At 38.3% G+C, this 24468-nt stretch overlaps 1 protein-coding gene across 3 annotated transcripts; it reads right to left on the bottom strand.

Moving 5' to 3' along the window:
- Positions 1 to 73: 73 nt before the first annotated feature.
- On the bottom strand, positions 74 to 24087 carry swt1 (SWT1 RNA endoribonuclease homolog). Of its 3 annotated transcripts, none has more exons than XM_086088361.1 (18): positions 24025 to 24072; positions 23801 to 23930; positions 23523 to 23580; positions 23216 to 23280; positions 22163 to 23084; positions 21958 to 22087; positions 21479 to 21580; positions 21113 to 21304; positions 19902 to 19995; positions 18749 to 18984; positions 16842 to 16978; positions 16497 to 16635; positions 12493 to 12632; positions 12269 to 12393; positions 11869 to 12015; positions 9847 to 9913; positions 9671 to 9738; positions 74 to 1152 (listed from the first exon to the last, which is right to left on the bottom strand). In XM_086088361.1, the coding sequence occupies exons 3-18, from the start codon at positions 23574 to 23576 to the stop codon at positions 1053 to 1055; spliced, it is 2718 nt and encodes a 905-aa protein (XP_085944487.1). In that variant the 5' UTR covers positions 23577 to 23580; positions 23801 to 23930; positions 24025 to 24072; the 3' UTR covers positions 74 to 1052. The 3 variants fall into 3 exon arrangements, with proteins under 3 accessions (XP_085944487.1, XP_085944490.1, XP_085944489.1); XM_086088364.1 differs by having other exon boundaries at positions 23906 to 23930; positions 24025 to 24041; XM_086088363.1 differs by lacking the exon at positions 23801 to 23930 and having other exon boundaries at positions 24025 to 24087.
- Between the last annotated feature and the right edge of the window lie 381 nt (positions 24088 to 24468).

Genomic DNA, 24468 nt, shown 5'->3' with positions numbered 1-24468 from the left:
CTGTGTATGAAATGTGCTTTATAAAGTTCTCTTGCCTAAACAAGTCCTGGTGTAGGGAATAAGAACAAAGCTCTGATGTTAAAACATTTTCTTTTTTTAATCACATCAGCTAAATACTGATGATTTAACAGTCAATGTGTAACATTATCAAAATGTTCACCTTTCACAAAGACAAACGCAGTTTGAACATCACTCGTAAACTCCAAACTAAACACATTCGTATGGTCCAAAATGCAAAAATAAATACTGTTTGAGAAAATACTTCAAAACATTTTGGCCCATGTTTTAGATCAACACAATAGATAAACCAAATAAGCATTTTATGTACATTTCATAAGTAACATGAACAAAATGACAGCCCTTCAGTTATGCGGATGGGGAACACGGACAACGGAGTGGTTGCTAAAAACTGGAGGGTTCTGTGCTCGATAATGATGGTGTCCAGCTGTGAAAAGAGCTTGTCAAGACAAGATCTGTGGTCCATGCACGATTTGCGCGCGCATGTGCTGCAGGTCGGCCATATTCGATCGCTCACCTACAGCAATAACTCTTGAGGCACGATCTGCCTGATATGTAATATTTTCATATTGCTTTGCTCCCATAGATCTGATGGATACAGATTAGATCGATTGAATAGAGATTAGACTTGAGATATAGATTATACAGATTGATTAGATAGATAAGAGATTTTACATAATATAGATTAGCTAGATTGATAAAGATTAACAAGAGATAGATTAGATAACAGATAAATAAAACAGCAATAAATAGATCAATAGAACAGTTTTGTCCTAGTGTAGTTGCTATTGGTTAGCTATTAAAAATGGCTGACCTGCTGCACATGCGCGCGTAGGTCGTGCGTTGACCGCATATCGTGCCTGGACAATAGCTCACTTTGGATTCCATTTTGTATCCCTTTTGAGCCTACCATTAACACACCGAGCACAAACTCAGTTTAGCATGGCGTTAGCATTCGAAGCCAGTGTGATACGAGGACAAGTGATGTCAGTCAAACCTGAGGTATGACTTGGACTTCACTGGTCCTTTGAAGGCTACATGTTTAGATTGACGTGCTGACTTGCGGTCTGAGCACAGTGGTCCAGGGCGTCCTTTAGTTCTGTCAGCTGGTTCACGCCAACGCTCAGCTTCTCTCTGGGGGTACAAGAAGAATCACAAAAAGAGAAGAAGGTTAGCCATTCACACGCTAACACATCCTCTCAGAGCGGACATTTTGTTTTTTTAATTGAGGGTCATTTCACAGAAACTGACAATAAGACAACTCAAATACGTAATCATCGAATAATTTGCTTTGTGAATAAAAATAATAATTAGAAAAAATCACATAAAAAGAACACTGATAGCATTCCAGAACTAAATACTTTTTCATGTCAAAGCTATGTTGTTTTAAATGTATAACATATAATTTTCTTTGTTTTTATATTTATTTTGACAATAAACTTCAAGTGTGAGCGGTGTTAAAGGGACCGCAACATGAAAAATCTAATTTTTGGCGCTTTTAGCCATGTTAAAACGCTAATTCCTCACCAAAAAACATGACCATGAAGTTGTGTTTTGCTCCATTCGCCCCTGTATGAGAAATTCTAGGTTACTCTGCTCTCCAAGCACCAGCCCCTCCCAACCTGGGAAAATGAGCCCTCCCAACCTGGGAAAATGAGCTGTTGGCACGGTTTGACATAATTTGCGTGCGGCCCCACCCCCGCGCCGCCTCTGCGGACTAAACGCACGCCCACTTTTTCTCTGAGACCTCCCTCCATGGAATAATGACAAATGTAGCCTTTATCAATAAACATCCTGTCCAAATGAATTCAAAGCAATCAATTATTCTTCACGTTTGCAATGCCACAGTGCAATGAAATGACAAGGTTCGCGACCCGCTGTGGTGCTTTTTTTTTTTTCCTCCTCCTCCTTTCCTCTAACCTCTCTGCTCCCCTCCTCTTCCACGATTTCTTGCGGCAAGGACCCGTTTTGTTTCAAATGTTTATTCAAGAATTGATGACTTGCGTGACCAAACGCAGAGATCTAGCGGCCTGAAATTTAGAGTCCATTTTAAAAATCGGCTAGCTGTATTTTTCGCGGGCGTTGCGCGCAGCGGCCGGCTCGGACGACGTCATGAGAGGGGCGCGGCAGCCACAGGGGGAGAGGCGGGATTTTACTGAACCGAGCGTTTTGACTTCCGGGTGAGAAAAATAGCCACTGAAATAACTCATATTTGATAAGAAATTACATTGCGATTGTGTCAAAGGTAAGATTTCATCATTATATGCCTATAGTTAATGTGGAAGGGCTTGAAATACCATGGTGGAGTCCCTTTAAATATCTTTTTGATGGACTGTCCAATAATTGCGAAACTGCTGCTCATTGCGAAGTGAGCTAAATTGAGTTCACTGCCACACCACAGTGTGAAATGAAATCGAGACACAATAACTCTCTATTCACTGCCATAAATTCATTATTAAAAAAAAAGATTATTTAAAGATTAGGGGCGACAGGCGATTAACATTTGTAATTGTAATTAATCACATGACTTCACTAGTTGACTCACGATTATTCACAAATTTGATATCTGTTCTAAATGTACAATAAAAACAATCTAAGTTTTCATACTCTTGTTAACAAAAGTAAAAATAAAAAAGTTAAACTAATAGAAATAGTTAAATGTCTGTCCTTCCTTCCTTTTCTCGGTCTCTCCGTTGGTCTCTTGAGGCCTCCCTGATTTTATGTTTTTTGGATTTGTTGGGGTCTGGATGTTTCTTGGGCTGGGGAGGAGTTCTGGTGGGGGGTGTCTGGTCGGTGCTGGATTTCACCTTCCTTGGTTTTCTTCGGTCCCCTCGGGTCTCCTGGTGTTCGATTTAGGTGAACGGTATGAGATTTTTTTTTTCTAATAGGTTTTCTGGTGAGCTAACAAACACACGCACGCACGCACGCACGCACGCACGCACACACACATACTCACCCACACACACACAAAAAAAAAAAAAATGTATGTATGTATGTATGTATATATGTATATATGTATGTATATATGTGTATATATATATATATATATATATTTAAAAAAAAAAAAAAAAAAAAAAAAAAAGAGCAATGATGATGACATTTCCGAATGAACAATACTGAGCTCTTAAAAAAAAAAAAAGAAAAAAAAATAGTTAAATGAATTTTTGACGTCTATAGCCGTCAATGGCAGTGAATGAGTTAAACAGTTCTGCTTCTACTCGACAAAGTCGATGAAGTCATCCGTGTGCGCCAGCGCTGGAATTGCGTGTTGAACGGCAAGCTATTCATGAAAGAATTGGACGTTACAACACGAGCGCCCTCCTGTCCTAAGACAAAAGAGCGGCAATAAAAGTTGACTGCAGTTACGGTGTTTGGCAACGGCAGCCGAGCAGCTGATGCAGCGAGGGAACATGCTGCTTGTTTGCTTCCTTTCAAACTTTACATAATTTCAGGGAGGAGAGGACAGACCAGCGTGTTGGCTGTTCACACGGTTTCCAACGTGAATTTATTTAGCCTTCTCCCAACTTGACGGTTTCGTAATCATTATCTGCTCTACTGTTAGTTTAGGAAAATAGACACATTTTGACGGTCGAACTGGACTGTCAAAAAAGGGCTCGTGACAGAAGTGTTAAACAAATTCTCAAAACAAGCGTCACAGTTATAGGACTTGATCAACAAAGGTGTGAAGTGCATCAGGGCCTCTTGTGTTACACAACAGCTGACAGGTAAGCAATCCACAGCAGCAGTAATGACTGAACACAGAACCTCACGAGAAACCGGAGAGATGACTTTACTCATTTAAGTGTTCCACCCCCCCCCCCCCCCACGAAGCACACTGGCCATCTCCATGACGACCATCTCTTAGTCAACACAAAGGACTGCTCTCTACCAATATATAACACCACCATCAGATGTACAAATAAATAAAGCAATGCCTATATACTTTTCAGATTCATACCTTTACAGCATCAGATTTAGTCTGTTTTCATAGTGTCAACTTTTGTTTGTCATGTTGTTGGTACGTATTGTCTATTACCAGTGTTGGTATGCGCTATCTTAATCAATACATTTACTATTTCCTTTGTTCCTAATGTTGGTAGAAAATTTACTAATATCTATCTTGTCTGTGGCAATACTCGCGTGTGGATAACATACAGGCTTGTTTTCAATTATTATTATAATAATATTTTCATTTTTTTTTAATTATTATTATCTTTTATTTTTTTTAAACATTTTACTCCTTTTTTTTTTTTTTTTTTTACTTTACTTCCCTTTTCCCCCCTACTTTTTACTTAGTGATTCCCAAGACTTTTGGGAGAGTATTCAACGGCCTGACAAAATAAAAGTTGAACTTGTGGAAGGTATGTGTGACGTTATATCTGGCATGAACATGAATGGTAGTGTGATGGTCTGGGGTTGCTTTATCACTTCAGGACTCGGATGACTTTCTGCGATTGATAGAACCAAGAATTCTGCTCTTTACTAGAGGGAGAATGTTTGGCCATCAGTTTGTGACTTGGGTCCTGCAACAGGATAACGATTCAAAACACACCAGCAAGCCAACTTCTTATTGGCTTGGAGTGGACTTGGCGAAGTCCAGGCATGAATCTAACTGAAATGCTGTGGCCTAACCTTTGAAAGGCCATTCAGGCAACTCACCATTTTGGTTGTTGCTAGTGAGGTTGATTCAACCGGTTATCCGGGCAGCCGTGGCCAAGTGGTTAAGATCGTCACCAGCCAGTGAAAGCACACGCAGGTGCGGTGTCCTTGAGCAAGACACCAATGATAAAATAAGAGTCCTGAAATGTGCCTATGAATAAAGCCATTTATAATGTCCCATTTTATGCAGCTAAATAAGGTATGCAAAGTAAATACACCTGTGAGAGTTCCCACTTACTAAAGGCGTCAGAGCACTCCAGTGGGCACAGCAGCCATCAAATATTTAACAACCGTTGATTTGCCAGCAGAGTAAAAGCTTCAATCACGTGCGTTAAGGACTGTATGAATTTGAGCTGACAAACGCAATGACTTGTTGAGTAAATATGTACACAAGCTGTTTCAACAGAATTAACCTTCAGTCTACAGACATTTGACTATGCTTAAAAAACATCAGCTTACAAGTCATACCTTGTTTAAAAATGCCAATGGTCCAATCAAGTATGACCAACGGATCGTATTCCCGCAGGTGAAAAGGTGAAATAATGTGCAGTTCTGAACTAATCAGAACCAGACTGTGCGTCAGGCAGCAGCACAAAACGAGGACACATTCTGGAGGAGAAGCAAAATAGAACTCCAGGCTTGTTTCCATGGCAGCTGCTAAGTTCAACTTGCAGTCAGTCACACATAAAGCTGCAATTCAGCTGCACAGCCATGTGATGATGGGCATTACAGATGATTTGTTTTTGTGCAATGCACTGGCACTGTTTCTTCCCAAACAAACAGCAAATGGCATGTCAAGTATTAAGTTAATATGTTTTTGATGTAGTTGAATGCACACAACTTAAGTTACTGCAGTGTTATGTTTACTTGCTTCGATGACAAAATGGCTTCCAATAACTAGGCATTATTAAATGAATACCTCTCTGACATTGCCAATCAAAACCAAGCATTGTTGTCTTTGTCAAGTTAGATGCTGTTGATACACTTCTTGTATCAGATGTAGGAATTAAATTGCGTAACTAGTGAGTACAATTGCCATCCACGTCTGTCCACAGATCATATTTCATGAAATGATACTAACTGTAAATCGTATGTTGCTGAAACATTGCACTTGCCATGATTTTTCCTCAGTCACTATTCAGTCGCTGAGCTTAATGTTTGACCAGCATATTCTAATCAGCACACCCTTGAGCACAAGTAGATGTTTGTGTTGGAAGGAAGGAAATTTCCGGCAGGCGTTTCTGGGTTATTGCATTCATGAGGATGGGGCTAAAGATCAGCAAACAGGCCTCCAGTCAGTGCTGTAACAATTACAGAGGCATAAAGAAGATAATATTTATTTTGGGGGGAGGGGGAAAAAGGGCAGACAAAAATTGGATGATATAATAGTTACACGTTCTTAAATTGGTATACAGCCGTTTAGATACATCAAATAACACTTTCAACACAATCAAATATGCAAAACTGAATGTAAAAAAAGTTAACCGTAAACATTTCTTGACAATAACATGTTATATGTTACCTCACTAGTCTAAACATGACATTGTGATTATGATTACATTTGTGGAATATGGGTTATGAAGCAAAATCCAGCCGTTTTAGCCATCCCATGGGGCGGCCATTTTGCCACTTGCTGTCGACTGAAGATGACATCACAGCTCACCTGTTTTCTGAAGCTGAGCCGCGATTGGTTGTTACCTGAGCCTTGAGCAACTGTGATGTCATCTTCAGTCGACAGCAAGTGGCAAAATGGCCGCCCTCTGAAGTGGATAATTAAAAATGGCTGGATTTTGCTGCTTAACTCATATTACACTAACACAATATTAACCAGAATGCCGTATTTAGACTAGTTGGACATATTATACATTTTTATGAAGTTTTTGTGACTTCACATCAGTTTAAGACCTATTTAATCCATGCATCAAATCAAATCTTTCTGAAGACGTCAACCTGTGATGATTAAACCAATAGCAACAGACAGAAGTGTTTGAGAATCCAAGTATCCCTTAGTAACACAAACAATACACATACTAAACCTGTCAGGACATGCAGCAGCAACAAAGACTGAAACATGAAAACAGAAGTAAGGCTTTTGTCTATCTTCAGTTCTGTATACTCTTCTTTGTAGCATCTCTCGAGGTCCATCGGGTCAAATTGGCAGTGTCAGTGTGCAGCCTTTTTCATAGACGTTCCGTCAGATTCGTCTGTGCTCTGCCGACGTCACTCAAGGACATTCACAGTTGTCCTGAAGTCACTCCTTTGATATCTTGTGTCCTTAGTGTCGTTGTCCTGGTGACGGATGAAACTTTGTCGCAATCTGAGGTCAGGAGCGCTAGTCTCATTATCTGCCTTTAGACAAAGTCCAGTTTGGCTGCCATGTCCTTTTAACTGAAGAGTTGCTTCCATCTGGCCCCTCGGCATGCTTAAATGGCAGATTGCTGCAGAGATGCTTGTCCATCTTGAAGGTTCTGCTCTTTCCGCAGAAAAACACTCGAGATGACAGTCATCATCCGGTTCTCAGTCACCTCCTTCACGAAGGTCCGTCTCCCCCAATTGCTTAATTTAGACAACCAACCAGCCGAATGAATGCCGGTGGACGTTTAACGCAGCAGAATTTGGTCTGTACCCTTGTTCAGATCTGTGCCTTGAGACAATCCCTCTCTTGGAGCTCTCCAGGCAATTTCTCACACTTCATGCTTGGTTTAACTCTGACATGCACTGTCAACTGTTGCACATGATAAAGACAGACATGTGCCTTTCTAAATTGTGTCCAATCAACTGAAGTGGACGCCACTTGGTCTGGATAAACATCTCAAGTAAGATTAGTGGAAACAGGATGCACCTGAAGTAAATTATGAGTTTCACGGCAAAAGTTGTGTTTTGAAGGGAAAATACATGTATTCTCTTTTGATATAAGGCTGTAACGCACCAAAATGTGGAAAAAGTGAAGCATTGTAAAAACATTCCACATGCACTTTACATTCCGTCGGCCCAAAATCAACTTGCCTTCTGGGCAAATGCCTAAATAAACAGTAGGCCTCCAAAGCATTAAATAAGACCTACAAACAGATATGATGGTGGTGATGTAACTGTGGCTATTGATTCATGTAACTTTTTAAATTGTTCATTAGCTCCCCCGCAAAGCTGTTTGTACCTGTGTGATGTTTTGGGAGAATACAAATACAACGGAAGCCCTTGAGTAAACAAAAACATACTAATATATTCAAGCTTGGTTCAACATGTTCCGCTAGTCTGCTTCTGGTGAAATTACACGGATATTTTATTTTTTTGCTTAAACCTTCCCCCTACTGTTGAGTAGTGTAATTTCAGCTATCATAGTGTATAAACAAATTGACATGGGTAAGTGGTCATTTGTTCACCAGAAGAAAAAAACCCAAAAAGTTACCCATGCCAAAATGCTGACCACAAACAAAACCTGTCAGTGTCATAACATTACATATCTCATTTTTTTTTTTTTTTGAGGCTAAAGCTAGGCAAAGTAAATGCTGTTTCAGCTAAGGTAAGTGAGTGTCAATTATTCCGGGTCACTAGTGTTAATTTCGTCAATGAAAACAAAACAAAGATATTTTTGGTAACGCACATTTTTCACCGGACTAAAATTAGACTAGACTATAGACTAAAAGCTTCATTAATAAACAATAACTGGGACTGAATCAGTATGCATTTTCGTCGACTAATGAAGACGAGACAAAAATGTTCATGTTCAAATCATGTTCATTTTAGTTTATGAACAAAAACGAGACAAAAATTATATGATTTTTTAAAATCTTGTCTGCTAATCTGTCACTGTTACACTGTCATGTGACACACAGTGAAATTAGCCTAGTACAACATGCACAAACACATGGGACAGACAGAAAGTGGATTCACAATGAAAGGTAAAAAAAGAAAAAGAACTATAGTATAACGTAACATTAATCCAACGACTATAACGTTCTAACAAGTTTGTTAATCCGACCGCTAACTAATGCTGGCTAACTTACTAGCTCATAGCATGGCGCCATAGTAGCCACTTTTTGATATACTGTTATTGTGTGTCAAGTTGTTTTTCATCAAAAAGATGAGAGAATTTTATGTGAAATAGTTTTAGATCAGAAATGTTCAACATAATCAGCTGACAAAAAAATATAGAGGGGTTAAAATGATTGTCCTGACTAAAACTGGACTAAAATGTTGACAGTTTTTGTTGACTAAAACTAGACGAATAAAATTACGTTTTCTTGGACTAAAATAAAGACTAAAATGCTAAATTTATAGTCGACTAACAGTTAACTAAATAAAAACGTGATGAGGTTGACTAACTATGATAAAAACTAACATGCGTGATTGAAACTGGACTAAAACTGAGACTAAATTTAAAAATGGCGGAAAACATTAACACTACGGGTCACTAAGTGAAACAATCTCAATTTTAATTCTGCGTGTCTTTCCGCACAGTTAAGAAGTACGACATGTTTGAATCATGTAAAAATTGTTGTTATGATGGCCACTTTGTCATCGGATCACGTCTTTGCCACTACATCCAAAATGTATCAATAGTACCCGTCTTTGGTTGGACATTCCCATGGTGTTTATTGTTCATACTGGCAGAGGCACCGGGAAAATGCATCCAAGATTGAATCTGAATTGTTCAAGTCCACAATTGTCTTGCTGATATGTTTTGATTTTCTTATGAGGTTACAAAAAGACCAAGTGTGCTTCGGGTGCGCCTTCAAATACATCCACAGTTGTGTCTAATTAGCTCAAATGTCAGAAGCTTCCAAAGACATGGCATCATCTAGGTTTCCCAAGAGTATTGTAATCTTACTGGAAGCAAACTTCTCACTGTACCAATGAAAGCCTAGTCAGCCAAATCAATCAAGAATTCAAGCACAGGTAAGTCTAATCACCATCAAGATTATGACGTGTTCACTGACAAGTTTAAAGCTTGCGCTCACTTATGTTGAGCACATTTTATGTACTTGTGTCCTACCTGTAATCTTTCTGTGAGAAACAACTGAGTAGGTCCGTTTCGGTCAGTGTGGAATTGACATCAACCATCTGAAAAACAGTGCACAAGTATTCAAACTAACCATAAATCTCAAGCTCTACTTAATTTATACACAACTAATGCGTCAATAAAAGAAGGCAACACAAATAGGCACTGACCTTATTGGATCTGAAAGTGCTGAGAAGCACCTGCACTTCTGGCAAACCGGCAGAAGAGGACAGAACACTAAAAAATAAAAATATTAAAAGTGACATATAGATTTTTTAAACAATTATTATTATTCATCTTAGTGCAGCCAATACTATCATATCAGAAAGTCAGAAAACAATTACGTTCAAAAGAAGAGGACGACACACTACTCTTATTTCTTTCATCTTAATCATTAGATTAGCTTGGGTCCCTGTTTCTAAAAATAGAGTGTTTACACATTATAGAAAATTAAGTTACTAAATAAATGTACTTATGTAAATAAACTTAATAAATGCTTTGGCCATGGATTTATTCACTTACAGAAGCAAACCAACACACACAACACGCACTCTCAGAGTCTGTTCAATGTGGGAAATTCAGGAATACTACAACTACATTTTTGTGAGCGTGAAAGAAAAAAGTGAATCACAAAAGTCACATTTTGTTCCTCATTTAACAGCACAACTAAACTTCCTCACACTCCAATTTGTCGAATCTTGCTGTCAAGGCCTTATGGGAGATAACCAAAGTAAGCCGAGTGAGTAGTAAACTGCGTTGTGAAGTGCATTGCAGCATCATGGGAAAGGTGATAAGATGAGCTGGAAGGTCAAGCTGATTATATCGTAGACTATCCAAAATGAAAGGTCTACAAGCTGTGAGAGAGTGTGTGACAGACAGAACCAAGGGCAAGTGAGGACAAGCCCAGACCCCAAGCACAAAACACCTGTGAAGGTATGAGAATAGCTTTGTCTCTTACATGCAATTTTTTAAAGACTGAGGTTTGACAAGTCTCACAATTACTGACAGCGGGCGTAAAAAGTCTACAGACCGTAAATTGCCAGGTTTTTGTGACAGAAATGTTTTTTTAAACCAAGATATATCGTTTCAAAACTTTTCCCACCATTAATGTCCTATTACAAGAAGGAGCTAGCTCAGAGTCAGAACATTTCCAAATAAAAGTCAATATTAGAACAAAACGTTCAGGCTTTTGCTAGAAAGCGAAACAATGTCAGGAAAAACCCAATAGAACATCTTTCATCACTTTAAATGCTGCCATTGTTTGCTAACTTCCATTTAACATAATGTAGGTTTGAATGTGATTGGTTAATTCTGAACTAGAGATAGACCGATGTGTTTTTTCTCAGGCCGATACTAAAACCAATTATTAGTAGTCAACGAGGCCGATAACCGATATTTGAAGCCGCTCTTCATTTTCACTAAAAGGGAAAATATTGGCGGATATTTTATTTTATTTTTTAAAGCAAAACTCAACTCCTAACTTTGTTAACAGTTTGTAAGCATATGTTTATTGAACAACTTTTAAGATTGGCAAAATATTGGAGTTTTTTTTGTTTTTAAATCTTTTACATTTTAAATTCTAACTAAATGTTCAGGGACCTCTCAGGGGCCATTGGCATGTCACAAAAAGTGTTTAAACAAATCTTAAACAAGTCCTCCTTATTGTTTTCTACAGTAAATAAGGTTTTTCCCCCAAAAATAATATCTGAAAAGTAAAATTTTCACTTATCTTAGTTTTCAAATGAAAACAGAAGGTATAGAGTTCCCAGCATTTCTTACGTGGTTAACTGAAATGTTTAATAAATAGTTTCCTGAAGATAACACAGTTTTTAATTGATATTAAATGGCCATATGATTCTTCAAAAGGGCCGATGCCGATATTTGTCGAAAAGTTGAATATCGGAGACAATAATCGGTCTATCCCTATTCTGACCAGTCACATCCTCATTTATAAGTAGGTGTGCACTTGCACAACCATATTATCTTAGTTGTTTATTCTCACACGTCCTTTCTTGAAAAGATTCTTTTTTTCCATTCATGTTGTATAAGAGCACATCATTGGAAAATGTTTTGAGATCATTTATCTTTGTCTGATCACAAAAATCTGGCATATAAACAAGAATATGTATCCACTCTAATGATTAGAGCGGCAGAATGTGGACTGGGACAGTGAAGCAAGCAGGCGCAAATACCTGATGAAGGCCCAGAGCAGCTGTGAGACCATGGAGGATATTTGGCTCAGGCAAATAACGGCGTCCCGTGGTGGAGCAGGACCTCCTACTGGCAAGGCACTCTGTCTGGTGTGAGGGTCAAAGGCTAGTACTTTGAACACTTCCAAGCTGGAATAACGGCAGAAAAACAACAGACAGTAAATGCATTTGAGAGGTTTTTGTCCCATTTTGTCCACCGTGGCTGCGTCGTAGCCTTGGCCGCTGGAAACTGTGTGTATAAGCTAAAAAATTTGCAAACTAACGAAAAAACAATGCACAACTTTTATAGTTACTTTCGTATTATTTTGCATAACTATTAGCGGTAATCTGAAATAAAGCCTGCGAATTAAAAGCCAAACATGGTTGCTGCCATTGCACTCACCTTATTTCACAGACTTTACACCAAATGTTGTCAAACACAGCCCAGACTTCATGGTGAGGGATATGAGAGGAGAGTTTGGCTTCATCATCCTCATTCATTACAACGTCACAGACAGCTGTTTCAGGCTTGATGAGAGCATTTCAATGGGAGAGCTTGTTTATTGCTTATAAATAGGATGCAACAATATTTAAAAAAATACAAAATAAATCATTCATCAAGCAGACCTGTTGTTGTAGCTTGTGGACTATGTTGTCCATTGCAGTTAGGGCCCTGGGAACATGGCTTGACCTTTTGCCAAATTCCTTAACAAACTCCTTCGCTTCTTGGAGAGTCATCAAAATAGAATCCTGGTTCCTTGACGGAGCTGAGAAAACAAACAAACACATTCATGCCTTTAAGGTGTTGTAATCTACATTTGAAGGCAACAATCATGTTATCCTGTGTGCTGTGCGGGTCAGAAAAGAGACTATTTGGCCTAAAATGATTTCAAACTGCAATAGGTAAACCAGGAAAATCTAATGTAGGGTTTGCTTATTACGAGAATCGTAGAATCAATACCAAACTTCATGATATTAATGCGCAATTTGACATTTAATAATGTTAATTATTGCAATAAAAATGTTAGTGTTGTACAACTGCACTGCATCATAACGACATTTTCCCAACATTACATTATGTAGCTAGTACTAGGGATGATCCATGCTACTTTTTTCCAGACCGATACCAGTACGAGAACTCAACACTGATACCAATACCACGTATGGATACCACTCGCTTTGATACAAAAAACACTGATAATTTTAAATATATACCTATAACATCCCAATCTAGCATTTTTCCTAGGGTTGTTCGATACCACTTTTTCCCCCCAAACCAATAGCAGTACGAATACTCAACTCTTGAGTAGTCACCAATACCACTAGTACTTTTTATACATAAAAGTTTAGGGTATATAGCATTTTCCTTACTAATACTAATATATATATATATTCACTAATATATATTTATACTAATATATATATATAAGATAATTTGTGAAATTAACACCCCTTTGGTGTCTATCAAAAGATTGTGCTCTTAATACTGCGATTAGTATGAACACAACTTCACCCTATTGAATTCAAACAAGAGGCTCATAATTTCCCTTTGTCATCTTGCACCACTCAGCCTTCACAGGCAAGACTAGCGAATCATATGCTGCATTCCACTAGAAAAGTTCCTTTTCTTAACCTTCTCCATATTTTCTGTCTCTTTTAGACTGTAATGGCACGCAGCCAATCTGCATTGAACACTGAAAATATTAATATTCTAAGCTAGTGGGATGGAAAAACCATTGTACTTGTGGTGAGGTACACATAACTACTCAGATGCACAGAGAGAAAGAACGAGTGGCTGATTATGTGCACGCCTTGTGACTAAGGGTAATTTAATTAGATACAGTAAAGGGATGGAGAGCCAGATGAAGAGGCGGTGCTAAAGGTGACTCAGCAGTATACTGACACATATTAGAGTGCCCTGTTTTAGAAGGTGACCTAATTCTGTGTGTTGTTCCGGGGAGTTCTGGTGCAGTGCAGGGCAGCAAACGTCATTCCCCAGTGGACTGAGGCTTTTCAGCAGTTGATGACTCATAGTTTTGCCTTCTGTTCTGTTGCATTTGCATTTTAACACGTAAGGTAATCACCACCATTTTGGAAACATGACATGCTCAATAATAATTAACTCAGGTTAGTAAGGCAGCGAAAAATTAACTCCCCGAGAACTAAACATTTTGTCAACGGTAGTGTCTGATTACGAGGCATCACAAAGGCATGTGTCTGTCAAATCCACTGTTTGTCGGATTATTGTTTTTCTGACTTGCTAGATTAGATGCATACTTCATCCATCCATTTTCTATTTCTATTGGATCTATAACCAGCCAATTACACATAAAGCTAAACAACAATCCAGAGAAAGCACATGTACATGGAGAAAACCCAAATCACAGAGAAAACGTGCAAAAAGGCCAGAATCAAGATTCAAAGACAAAAACCCTCCACTCTGAGGCATATATGCCACTTTGCATTGTTGACCTTTGATAGAAAGATACAGTGTTTCCCACACCATGTTAAAACTTGGGCGGGCCACCCAAGTAAATTGGCCACCACCCAAGTAGATTTCAAGAAAATGTTATAAAAATATATCCCCAAAAAGGTGTCGCGAGCAGATATACCGCATATAACATTAGTTTGCCGTCACTCATTTGTGGATCATGAGGTTAGAGGAGACGCAAGAAGCAGGGCTGAGAACACCCCGCAACCCCCTACATCACCACCCCTCCCCCATTTGAAACCACCCACCAAAGTAAACTTCTAATCTGTGGGAAACACTGAGATATGTACAGTAAAAAAAAATTTAAATACAGGAGAAAAAAATATATTCAATCTTATTTCAAAAATGTATTTGTACAAATAGATGCCTTACTTCTAATATCCCTAGAGGACTATAGGGCTGGGTATTGCCAAAAACCTCACGATACGATGCGTTTCACGATACAGGGATCGCGATACGATACATATTGCGATACATATTAATCCCAATACATGGTCTTTAAGTCGATACGTTTTACATTGCTTTACATACATTTTTATTATAACAGCTATATGATATGTTTATTATGCTGGATGGCAAAAAATGTTTTTGTTAGCAGCTCTTCTGGTTTACCACCAAGTGGCATGCGTGGTCTAAATGCGCGCGCATTGCAGAGCAAGGTGCCACTTTCACAGACACACCGGGAAACATAATAGGCATGGGCCAATATGAGTAAAAATATCAAACATATTAAAATTACAGCTCTAAAATGTGCTTATTTGAAATATTTGGGGATTTTTTTTTCACACATTCACACACACATTTTATTTAGTTTTTAAACAAAATATAGGAAAATTGGTACATTAAGAAACATGTACCATGTTAAGTTTAAGTAAAATAAAATAAAAATGTTGATAGTCTTCTGTTTTAATTTTTCTTAGCAAGACACAGTGTCCAATCACTGGTGAGCTATTTTTAGAACAGACTTCAATTTGAGCTGATTTAAACACTCGTCGCTGGCGGTCTCTGGGACGAGATGCTACGCTTACACTGGGGGAACAATATACCTTGTAATACAAAGGTAAAACTTGTTGATCATGCTAACTGACTTATTTTGACACATTCTGTTCTGTATTGAAACGCTGTGATGATGTTATGTTGACCAGCATGGGAAAAAAAAGACTGTCGTAGTGGCAAGCTATGCAGTCATTTCATGAATATGATTCCGGCCGGCTCCAGAGTGAAAAACTCTAAGCACAAAGACGAAATCCCCCATTATTAAACATTCAAAGCACTTAATAGTTTTGAAGAAGGTACATTTTAAAACTAAGATGTGTGTACGTGCAGTTGGAGTGGACGCTAACTATCTGGCTCCTTAATGTGATTTGAAACACGTAATTCGACACCTCGAGTGTACGTTTACTAGTAAAATGTATGAACATTTATCTACCAACCTCGCAAACAATGATCGGTGCAAATCCGTGAATACTTTGTGGGCTGCTATTCCTTTCTGTTGATTGCTGCTATCCATCGACCGACGTCTTTTGTCTTTATTAGTAGGTATACGATAAAAAAGCAATATTTGGTTTACTCCCTTGTCTATCTGTACAACCGATCGCACAGCATCATATGACCTTTTTATGAGATCATTGATTTGATGAAGGACTTTACGCTGTACAAGATTCAATGGTTACAATACAGGCAAGTGGCTCTTTTGCCGTCCAGCGTCCCGGAGGGGGCATTCCCATGAGGGCGGTGACGTCACGCGCAAAAGGTCAATACATGTACACTTTTTTTTTTTAAGTAAACTGTCTGCAAGGCACCAGTGTCTCTCCTCCTGGTGCTGCTGCTTTGCAATTAAGTAAACGTGCAAACTTGCACGTGCACTTAATTGAAGCAATTCAGTTCAGAGGCTGCTGCTGCACAGCCCTGCAAGCAACGAATGGTTAACTGCCTATTTACAAATGAATGTGCAATATCGATTTTGACGCCTGCTACTGATACGTGTATTGTAAAGAGGCCCGCAACAATGTATTGCCATATCGATTTTTTGAGCACACCCTTATAAGGTTACAATATGAAAAGAACCATATGAGCATATATATAGTGTCTGGATGCTGGAAAATAAAAAGTTCTTCCACCTACTGCACAGACTTCTTACCTCGTTTAAAGAAGTCAATGAGATTTAAAACTGTTTGCTGCAAAGATCTTGGGACAATGAAGCCAAATACTGCTATCCAGTGCTTTTTCATACATTGCAAAATCTCAAGAAGATTCCAGGGTGGCTTTATGTAGACGATCTATAGAAAGGGGGAAAAGTCCACAAAATCCCATGTTTGGATGCATTTTGAGTGACACATTTGTGTGGAACACGCCTCTTGCCTAGCAACCAGATGTGATTACTGTCATTTAGATTTGATTAGAAACTAAATCACTCATTCAAGTGTCTCATGTTACGCAACATGTTCCATTGGAAATTAAAATACTTCATGAATTACAATCATACCTCTTGCCACAACTCATCATAAGTAGCTCTCATCTCCATTTCAAGCACATTTGACAGCACCTCCTTCAGGCAGTCTTCAAGCTCAGAGATACCTTCTTTCATTTTCTTCTCCTCTTCCACGCTGGGATTTTTGCTATCTGGAATTGGATACATGTGTCTACATGAGTGGAGGCACAAGACTTACGAATGCAAATATCATCATCACATGCATGTACTTACACATTTGTAAGTACATGCAAGTATTGGAACATCTGGCGAACAGAAAAAGGGCCTTCCCAAGTTGGAACATAATTTTTTTTCAGCATAAATGATTAATTAATTGTAAAAGTTAATACATGGAGTTAGGGCCGTACTAGACAATGTGGCCAGGATTTGTGTTATGTTTTCATTTCTTGGATAGTGATAGTAGGCTGGTGGACATGGAGGGCCCTATTTTTATGCCCAGTGCAAAGTGCATTCTATCTGTTTTCTTTCTTTTGGTATTTTACTAAAGTAGCGCAGGTAGAAGCGGGTCCCCTCAGTTTCTCTAAATTCAGCGCGAAGAGAGCCCCACGATCCACACTCAGTTGGGTAAAAAATACCCCAACTATGGGTCAAATATGGACCGATCCTCTACTTGGGTCAATTTGACCCAACTTTCTGGGTTGTAGTAGAAGACCCATTTCTTAACTCAAAGTTGGATCAAATTGACCCATAAACTGGATTGGTCCATTTTTTAAATCCATAATTGGGTTACTTTTAACCCAACTGTTTTTAGGGTGCATGACATGTAGATGCAAGAGATCAGCGTATGCAAAGTGCATTTAAAAGGAACGGCAAGAAGATCTATAATTGCGGATGATGTTAAGTTGGCCGCTGTTAATGGGCACTTGTAGACCGCTTTCCGCCCATGATAGTGCATCCGTGTGTAAAAACACCCATCACCACCACCCAGTTGTGCTGTGCATGAAATGCGATGACATGCACAACACACATGCACGAAGTTCAGAATCTGTCTACCTGTGCCTTGATCCAATATACTAAAATCGCATTACAACAACTGCGCCTCAATTTAGGCCAGTTTTTAGCTCGTCTAAAATCTAGTCTACTTGACTTTTGGTCACCAAATTGTCCGATGAGTCGGTGTGTGCAATACAACACAATGGAATGCCCAGCGAGTCGCAACGCAGTCTGACAATTTCCCAAACATGGTAAACTAAAATTGGACTTGACCCGGCACGAAAATTAAGACTGATTTTATGGCGAGCACACGGGCACCAGTCTATGAAAATAGGGATCGGAATGTGCAATGAAGATACGTGCTGTACCATGACCAGGGTTATTATAGTTTTGGAATTTTTCATTTTAGTTAGTTTGTATTTCGTTTTGAGTTTTGTTTTTTTAAATTTAGTTAGTTTTAATTAGTTGTTAGGGTGGTTCTGTTAGTTTTTATTAGTTTAAGTTATTTCATAAATACTTAGTTTTAGTTAGTTTCAGTATTAGTTTTTTTAAAGTGTATTATTTATGTGCAATATTTCAAAAAACACCATGGAATCAACGTCATCTGAAGGTGCTTTTTTATTGGCTGCTGCTAGATGACGTCACTTTTGTGTGACACACTTTCAAATGTCCTTATTCCGGTTAATATCAAAATTAATCATCCCCAAAGGCTCATGCATTAAATTAATTACCAAAGACTAAAACAAAGGACATTTTTGCTATAAATATGGTTTTAGTTAGTTTTGTAAACATAAAATGTAGTTTCAGTTAGTTGTTTTTTAAAAAACATTTTCGTTTTTATTTTATTTTGTTAACAAAATTGTTTTTTGAATTTTAGTTTTTGTTTTTTTGTTAGCTTTAGTTAACTAAAATAACCTTGACCATGACAGAGAATGCCAACAATAATAATAATACATTGTTTTTCTCACCTTTCTCTGGGAGACACAAAGACAGACGTTCTTGAGTATGAGATGGCACTGGTGTAAAACTGCTTCCCGGCATTGGCGAGGGCATAGGAGCAGTGATTTGGGGAAGCTTCTTGATGACAGTGCTTTGTTGGTGGTCAAGATTGTGTCTTGATCTTTCAACCTCTGCCTCCAAGTCATTCTTGCTCAAGGCCTTAACTCCACTAAGGACAGCCTTACTGCATAGATTTTTATCATTTCTACAGTGGAGATACAAAATAGTAAGGACATATCGCAACATAATAGAGCTGTGTACTACTTAAAAAGTGCTATACCAATGCGCTATTGCTTTCAGTGTAAATGGTGTGATGAGGATAGCCTTATGACCAGAAATTGAACTTTTCATTTTTAGGATGACACCTACTTTTGACCTGACCCTCCACAAAAATAGGTTATACCAACTTCCTCATTTGGCAAAACAGGACAAAACACTTCCTATGGGTTCAAGTCAGCGGTGGAGCCCTACAGTGTCATATTGCGATAAAGCTGTTGAAATAACAAATGTCTACGTTCAACAATGCCTTTTGTCTTGCACAAGATGTCTTCAAAAGTTACCAGAGATGACCATACAGCAGAGGTCACCAACTTCAGAACTCAAGGGCCCCTATCCTGCACGTTTTAGATGTTTCCTTCCTCCAACACACCTGATTCAAATGATCTGTTCATCAGCAAGCTCTGCAGAAGCCTGATAAACAATCCTGAGCCAAAGTTGACTCCTGCCATACAGAAACGATGTTTAAGCTTTGTCCGTGTTTACACATATAGGATGTGCATAAATAAATGATATACATATATGTAAATTTTGACAGAAATGGCCAGTGATAAAGGAAAAAATATTTGAACAAAATCGGGTTAAAAGAATCTCAGTTAGCATAATTATTGCTGCGCACACAGTAAATCTGCCAGCCTGTTTCCCCCTAATTTCATATTTAGTGTCATAAAATATGAACCAATATGTCCACTTTACAAAACAGCAAAATGGTCTTAAATTCTGTTCGGCCTTTCTCACACCCTAACTGGCACAATTGGCCTGAAGCTACTCCTCGCCACATGCATGTGTATTATTTGCAGTGGACACAGGCTACTGCAGAAGCGGTGTAGCTGGGGGGGGACTCACGTGCACAGGATGAGAGCACAGCTTGGGTACAAACTCTGATACTGTAAGCAGCACTGCAGCACTTTGTCATCATTATTCTCAGCCATCAGGCTATCTGTGGTTAATGACACAGAGACAGAATGACAAGATTTTTCACCTTGGGAATAATAAAATCCATCACACAGAAGGCAACTGATAATGCCATATACAACAACCTCACATCAATGGGTCAGTGAATTAATTCAGGCGGGGGTGGCAAAGAACAACATGATGGTTTTAATTTTTAGTCATTATTATTGTTGCCAACTAATGTGAGCACTGTGATAATGAATTCCTAAAAATGAGCAGAGTACTATTACCACCTACTGGACATTAGGGGGAGTACAATTGTACAGTATTTATTATTATTTCTGTACCTTGCTTTTAAATGTCTTTAACTCTTTTGTTTGTTGATTCAAAACCCAAACATCACAAATGTGAAGCAGATATGCTAACCATTCATGCGTCGTGTTGCCCTTCAACATTCTTGTGTGAACCAATACGTACTATTATTATACACTCTTAAAAACAGTTGGATCAGAAATAACCCAATACGGGTCAAAAAGAGACTGACCCAACTTTTTGAGTTATTCATTTAATTCAATTTATTAAATGAGTTAACCCAAAAAGTTGGGCCAAAATGAAAAACCCACAAAAGATCCCGAAAAACGTTTTTTGTTTTTTTTAAATAACAAAACCAACAAAATCGGATTGGTTAGTACAAACCAAAAACTTGGGTTGTTTCTGGCTATCCATTTGATCCTATTTTTTTGTTTAAATGAACAAATGCAAAAAAAAAGTTGGGCTGGTCTTTTTTTTACCCATATTGTTGTTGTTTTTTGCTCAACTCACTCTAAAAACAGTTGGGCCAAAAATAATAAAAATTTGATCAAAAAGAGAATGTACGAGAAATTACCAATTTTTGGAGGTTATTTATTTACCGTAACCCCAAAATTTGGGACAAATTAATACACCACAAAACCCACATTTTTGGGTTGCTTTGTGATTTATTAATTTGACCCAACTTTTTGGGTTATTTGTTTAACCCAAAAAGTTGTTGGTTCCTTATTGACCCAATTTGGGTTAGTTTTGACCCAACTATTTTTAGAGTATAAAACATGTACAGTATTTGAGACACGAAAGTACAGTTGAATATGAAATAAGAAAATGCAAGGATTTAATGACACACTCACTGTTACTTTGAGCAGCCTGCTGCATCGATTGTCCCCAAAGATGTCTTTCTCGCCTTTTCAGAGAGTTATAAATGTAGGAAATGGCGGGACAGGCCAGACTAGCAACAGAATTTTTGAGTCCTTTCCCCCTTTTGAGAGAATCCAGCTCCTGAAGCACCACCCAGGGGATTAGGACAATTGGTAAACCCAACACTACAAACACATAAACATGTATGTGAGTCGACAACATATTATGCCATTTAAGTTAACATGGTCAATATAGTTTTGTTTACGTTTTTAACATCAATTGCAGAGCCATTTAACAATGCGGCATAATTTAAAATGACCTAAGAAGACACATTTAGGAGGAAAAGGTATGAAAATCACCTCCAAGACCACGATGTTCCATCTTTTTCACATAATCCAAATGACTAAGGAGAATGTTTGTGTCCAGAACAAGGATTATGTCTTGCTGAGCAGATTGCTTGCCTAAAACATTTTTAAAAAAGTTAGTGAGGTGGAATGACAAGCATTTAGCGCTAAATTAAAAGGGTTCCCATCTCTTTGTAATTGTATCAAAAGTTAAACATTTTTAGGGCAAATTTCATTAAAACTAACTACATTCACAACACACTTTACAGTATGACATAGTAAGTGCTAAACTACTGCTAAGTGCAACCATAATAACAAACTATTGTTAAAATGCAACATGTGTCATGTAAATCAATAAGGTGTCTTTTCCCCCCAAAAATTCTCCTTTATTACTCATAGATGTGTTATGGGTACCTAATGAAAATATCTGCTTTTGTAAATCTCACATTTCATTTAATGCGCGTTGGCATTCTGCACCATATGACATAACTTACAGAGAGTATATACAGTTCTCTCTTCTGGGGGGTCTATGTCCATACAGGTGAGCTCTCCATAGCTCTGCATTACATCCACATCTAATCTCCTCTCAAACCGGGCAAGGTAAAGCTCTTCTGCCACTTGCATCTGGAGTCAAGCATTTTTTTTTACAGCAAAAACAATCACCTCTCATTTTAACACAATTGTCATGTTATATCTCACCTGCTCACTCGTATCCTCTGCAATGGCATCACTTGTAGTGGGAGGGACATTTGACAAAGATGGACTCCCATCTTTTCTTTCACAGCTATGAGGCTGTTTAAAACGGTTTGTGGCTGCCTTCAGAACAGTTTGCGCAGTCGTACATGTGGAGGTAACATCACTTTTCTCACTTGTGTTTGCCGCTACAAGATCTGGTTTAATCTTCTTTGGAATCTTAAAATTGGAATGTACAGCTGTCGGTATTTTGGGCAGAGCCAATGGTAACTTTGCAATTTTAAAGGACACTTTAGGTATGGTTGAAAACTGTTGCTCGGTGAAGTCTGGGGATGTTTTTGTATCTGAGCTTTTCTTTTCTTTTACCTGACTTTCCTGACATGTCTTTTTAATGATCCCTGTTTGCTTGTCCCTTATAGAGTCCTTGGGGTGAGGAGCGGTCTGGCTTTGTTCTTTATCGTCAATAGTTTTGCTCTTATTTAGATTCTTGTGCAATTCTTTATCTTTGCTTCTCCACTTCAGAAAATCCTGGCATTGCTCATGTGAAACATAACTAGGACTTGCTCGCTTCAGTTTTAATCTAGGTGGGCTCATGTAGTGAGACTTTTTATCTGATTTTGAGTCTTTTTCTTCTTTGCGATCACCTGTGTTTGAATTCCTGTTGTTCTGGGATCTGGATCGACTCCTTTTCTTTCTTTTACTACCACTGTTAACCTTATCTTTCCTTGCACTATTAGGCTCCACTTTGTAGGAACAATCATTGTGGGTCGAAAAAGATGTACTTTTTCTCTTTGAATTGGCCACATCTGACTGAGACAGCAGTCTCTTGTCTGTTTCTTCTCTAGTACGGAGTTTGTACGCAGCCTTTTTGATTAAGCGGCTTTCCTCTTCAGCATGAGAAGCATGTGCTCTACCTTGTGTAGAACAGCTTTAAGCGGAAGAAGAAATGCAATGGCATGGTAAGAAATTCAAAAACGTAAATTAAATTGCCTCCTTCATATCAATATTGCCATCCATTTACCATTAAAGAAGGAATACACTACAAGAATTACATCTCACCTTGAGTGTCGGTTTTCATTGTGCCTTTTTTCGGATCTATCACCCTTTTGTTTATCTTTGGATGTCTGAAATAAGAATAAATAAGTATGTCAACAACATAGGTAAGAAAAATATGATCTGCCAATAAATTGTATAGGTAATCTTCTGTTCTTGAGGTCAAATCTATACCTACAGTTTGTTTGTTCAGGTTTTGTCTGTGCAAATTGTCATTCATTCATCACTTTACAGTAAGTATTTATCTAATAATGTAAGCTGGTATATACTAGCCTAAAATCATACAGCAGTTACATTACAAGACACGTCTTACCTCCTCTTCTTTGGAAGACCTCTTGCGCTTCCTTTTTTTTGAACTCTCAGACATATTTCTGCAAATATAATTTCAGACAAACGACAGTACTAATTTACTAAACAATTAGGTCATACTGTACTAGAAGTGCATGGTAACAGTAAATAGTATTAAAGCTACAGCGTTGACTGGAACATTTTGGCTGCTATTGTTTTCGACAGCGACTTGGTGTAGTAACATATGGATTCGCTAGTTTTCTTTCACATGTTTTGACATTAGATTATAATTTAAAACAGTACCTATAACAGTTTTGTTTGAAGGTGTCTCGCCAAATTTAGCGTTCAAAAGTTGGTTTCGCTTTGGTTATGCTCGCTATTGAGATGAGACGTCGCAGCCGAACGAACCTAGTGCCTTCTTTGTTGATGTACACTGTTGGTGTATATAAAACAATGAAGATAAAATTCGTTTTACTTGGTTAAAAGATAAATTCGTCTTTAAAATCTTCAGCACAGCACTGACATACCAAATCTGCTGCTTCGTCTTCTTCTACTGTGGCTTCCGACACAGTCACCACTGCCTCTATCGGCTGTCGTGGAGAAGTACAGGTAAACGACCAAATTGCTCTAATGAGTTACAGTATTGATGATAACTGTTTGAAATTTAAACATACAATTCAAAACGCCTTAGAATTACTTTCCTTTGATGAACACAGGCACTGGCACATGTGGGTGACGAGGCGGACAGAGGGAGTAAACAGCTATCTTTTGGCATAACAGAGGGGCATAGACTGCCAAAGGTCAGTCAGTGCGAGAGAAGAGCCAGCTTGAGGTCATGTTGACTTTTTTAAAATGTTTATTTACACAAATGTGCCAAGCAAATCACACTCGGTTCCCTGCAACTACACTTGCACTTGTACTTGGCTGCACAGGAACAGACCACACCTACGATATTATTTGTCATGTAATAC

This window comes from Leptonotus elevatus, chromosome 11, assembly GCF_054856555.1.
Source record: "Leptonotus elevatus isolate MCC_2025b chromosome 11, RoL_Lele_1.0, whole genome shotgun sequence".
Classification (NCBI taxonomy): Eukaryota; Metazoa; Chordata; class Actinopteri; order Syngnathiformes; family Syngnathidae; genus Leptonotus; species Leptonotus elevatus.
Note: the sequence above shows the minus strand (reverse complement) of the source record. Positions and strands in the feature narration are given on the sequence as shown.

Coding starts and splice junctions, on each gene's coding strand:
- swt1 (XM_086088363.1), bottom strand. CDS start 23,576: ATGTCTGAGAGTTCAAAAAAAAGGAAGCGCAAGAGGTCTTCCAAAGAA. Junction 21,581..21,957: donor GAGAACTGTATATACTCTCT/GTAAGTTATGTC, acceptor AAAATGTTTTAG/GCAAGCAATCTGCTCAGCAA. Junction 12,394..12,492: donor TCCACAAGCTACAACAACAG/GTCTGCTTGATG, acceptor GCTCTCATCAAG/CCTGAAACAGCTGTCTGTGA.